At 46.9% G+C, this 3,848-nt stretch overlaps 1 protein-coding gene across 1 annotated transcript; it reads right to left on the reverse strand.

The window, feature by feature from the left end:
- Positions 1-1,186: 1,186 nt before the first annotated feature.
- N7506_005575 (uncharacterized protein) lies at positions 1,187-1,729 on the reverse strand (the record flags this gene model as incomplete). Its single annotated transcript, XM_056954868.1, has 1 exon — positions 1,187-1,729. One exon carries the CDS (start codon positions 1,727-1,729, stop codon positions 1,187-1,189), a length of 543 nt encoding a protein of 180 aa, XP_056811845.1.
- Between the last annotated feature and the right edge of the window lie 2,119 nt (positions 1,730-3,848).

The following is a 3,848-nucleotide window of genomic DNA, read 5'->3' on the forward strand; positions in this document are numbered from 1 at the left end:
AGATTGGGCTCTGCGACCTTCCCGCGGGGCTCATCGGTGGTCTCTCTACATCAGCACAATGGCCCTCTTTTACTATGCAGTCGGGTGGGTCCAAATACAGGAGGATGTATTTATAGCACGGCCCTGGAGCATTTCTTGGAATGACGCGGCGGGTCTGCTTTAGGTGAAATGGGATTGCCTCCACATGTGCTTTCGGAACAATATATAGTAAGGGTCACGGATTTGTTCGCCTTCATTATCTGCAACGTATGGCCCGCTCTGGGTGGATGAGAGCTATTACCAAGTCTGGTCAGAATGCAGGTACCAACGAAGGGCTTGGGCATCCTACGGACATGATGCACGCCGAACTGACCGCACGTGAGCCTTGCCATTTCTGTCCTCGTCCAAAAGTAAAACCGTCGGACGAAAACAAAGTCTAGTTGTTGCTGATCCCTCGTTCTTTTCCATACAGTCCGGGAGACCAAATCGTGTCCAAATTCTATATTTAAGTTTTTGAGACTGGCTCATGACCGCTTTTTCAGCACCCTCATATCTTTGGCTTGTTCAGTAGCATAGAGATCCAAGCTTGCTTGCTCTTCAATCAGCGACCATCTGCCGTTCCTCGTTCATATTGAGACGGAGAACCTCGGAAGTAGATCTTGGACCAAATTATACTTGCTATGCAGTTCATAATAGTGTACTGAAAGTTCCTAGAGATTGTTCGCCAGGAGAGAATCATTCCTATCGCAGCTTCCAGCAGGCAAGGATAAATTGGCAGTCTCTCCCGGGAATTCATACTGTAATCCTTCGCGTCGTACGAACATAATCTCAACTCACTCAATGTCGGGTCTGTTTTATATGAACACTCTCCACTCCATTGCTGCTATTCTATGGATCATTCGCGATGCAGAGACGTCTCTCTGTCTCAAAGTGGCCTATCTGACTCTCGTAATGTTTATGTTTCTGATTCCGTAACTATTTCGTATAAGCAGCGCCCCGACATTAGACCAGTCGGCAGACTTCCATACTATTAGTCTCTGATTATGAGAGCATATGCGATGTTTTCGTTCCCCTGCGATATTTTCAATTGTTTGAAATCTACTTTTTTGAGAGAATTAGAAATTCATGCTCGCCGGATCGAGCAAAGGAGGGTATATCAACGGGAGACCTCAAGCGTATCCTTCGAGGGGAGGGACTGGCGCGGGGCCTATATTGCCATTCGCCGCACCTTGATGGCTTTCCGGATGCTCATGCTTGGCTCTCGTGCTTGGCTCCCTGGCTCCAACCCCGTATCAATAATTATAGGTGAGCGAAACTGAGAGTCGCGAGACGCCGGTATGTCGAGCTCATCCATTTGGAACATATCTGGGGTTCCACATGCAGTCGTCTTCCTCGTCTGTGAATGGAGTATGGTGTTGTTTGAAACGGGAATGTCTCGGGAATAGCAGTTGGGAGGAAGGGTCGGGCCGCAAGATACTGATTTGAAGGCGATCGAGCGGCAGCCAGGTGTTTTGATGATTCCACAGGAACAGATTCGTTCTGGCATTGAGGGACTGCTTGCAATTGCTGGGGCCTCCGTCTCGCGCGTCGAGCGCCGCGAGCTGAACTGGTAGACTTTGGCCGGATACCAATTCGGATGCCTTGTTGGGGCTTTCAGCTTGGCGGTTGCAATGGCTCGCGTTTCGATCTTGGGTGGCGGGACCCCGATCGCCACCTGGATCTGCGAGGGAAAAATGGCAGGATGGGACATATTTGGAACACAATGAAAAGAAGACATGATACAGGGACAGCGTTGTCGCTGCCGACCCTTTATATATCTCAAAAACTTCTGCCCCACACTCTTAGCCGAGAGGAAGGTGGCCATCCAGCGCAACCAACATGAGATCCATACCTTCGCTCGCCTGCTGCAAAATGGAAACCTCACAATACCTGCGAGTTCACTTGGTTTGGTATACGCAAGGCGCCAGGAATTGGCTTTTGATCGTACCCATGGGGGGGAGCTCGATAAGCAAATATCCACTGAAACGGGGTATCGTAGGCAATCTGATTACCGATCATTTCGTTCGACCAAAGGCTCTGTGTGGACAGTTCAACCCAAGCGGCCCTACTTTCCTGCTCTCTTAAATCTTCTTCTCTTCTTTTATCGAAATCGATACATGTGGAAAGGCCGGGTTTTGAATCGACTCCATAGATACAAATGATCGATTCTATATCCCCTTATGTGACGAAAATTGGAGGAGTGCGGCGAGACGCGCCCCTCATCCGCGTAAAGAGCAGCCGGATACCTCAAGCCATCGAAGACTAGCGGAGTGGTTGGAGTAGCGTTGTACACCTAGTCTTTGACTCCTCGGTAATGCTCCGGTGGTTCTGTTACGGTGTAGTATGTTGTGGTATATAGCGATCCAGGGATGACGGAACAGGATGTTTCATCATGTTATGCCTTTGGGCCTAGTGGTGAGCACACCTGGGTGCTAAGGGCTTAACAGGTTCTGAACTGCGCTGATTTTCTCCAAGGCCCTCTCGCCAGCAGAGCCTCGGGCTTCCTTTCAAGGATCCTGGATTTGCGATGGGAAGGATTGAGTTGGTAGAAAACATGTCCGCGGGTCATAACCAACTGCAGGCTACGGAGGGGAGGCTACCCGGAGCTTTCTAATTCTACAATGGGGCTATGATCAAGAATTCTATACCTATCGAATTTACTACTGGCCACATCTTAATCTGCACATTATGCTATCTATATATTATAAAGAGAGATTCTACGGTACAACGGCGCTTTGGCTCACCCTTGATCTGATATCCCCAAAATCTACAATTCCTTACCCACCGGCCATTTTCCCACCAAAACTGACCAACTTTAAACCCTCTAATCTTCTTGAAATTATATGACAACATATTTTTTAAAAATTTTAAAGTAGAACATAATTGCCAAATAATTATATGTTCTACACAAATTATGTCAAAAACACTTTTATTGAAGACTTGTGGATTTTTAAACCCAAGGGAAAAGACCTAGACAGCGAGTTTACTATGGGCGCCTATATATATAATCAACATCTCAACCAATTTCGATACTTCAACCATCCACCACCACCTTTTAACAACCACACATACTGGATCATTCGGAAATAAGTATTCCGTTTATCTAATGTTTATGTTTTATTAAATGCTACCTAGGTATAACATAGGTCATTACCTAATAGGTTACAAAACATACAATGCTCAAAAATGGTGATTTTTGGTGTACAAAAGCAAGTGGGTAAGGACTTATGGCACACTATGTACCTCGAGATACTCCCTCTCCTCCGAGTCAATCACGGCAAATCTAGCAGGGAAGCTAAAACGGCGGCCTCTCTTCCCGTTCGCCGGCCTGAGGTAACGCTGGTCATTCAATATGGACCGAATAGTAGGTGCAGACCATTCAGGGATCTCGACAGTCAGGGATCTCTGTCGAGATCCACGCAGCACATCCATTGAGAGACCGGCGGATAGTCACCAGACAGCTGTCCTATCTAGAGCCTCATCTGATATGATAGAACATATCTCTCCCTGGGCTCTGCTTTGAGCAATGAATGTAGATTGCGAGTCTTTGATACCGATATATATACAGGACTCACTGCCTGGGTATACGGTTCTTTGTAACATCGAATTAACAGCAGCCACACCCGTATTTCTAGAATATTGATATAAAACCCCATCCCTATGCTTATAAATTATGGCGTGAAGAAGCTAGCAACTTCTGGGTCAATCCAAAACAAAGGACAAGAACCTCAACAATCCCACGGATAACAGACTAGGCGATTGAAGAGAGGAGAAACAGAGGAAAGATATACTAAGGTATCGAATACTCGCAACTCACAGGTCACCCACCA

This window comes from Penicillium brevicompactum, assembly GCF_028827555.1.
Source record: "Penicillium brevicompactum strain IBT 35665 chromosome Unknown utg000004l_segment0_segment0, whole genome shotgun sequence".
Taxonomy (NCBI): Eukaryota; Fungi; Ascomycota; class Eurotiomycetes; order Eurotiales; family Aspergillaceae; genus Penicillium; species Penicillium brevicompactum.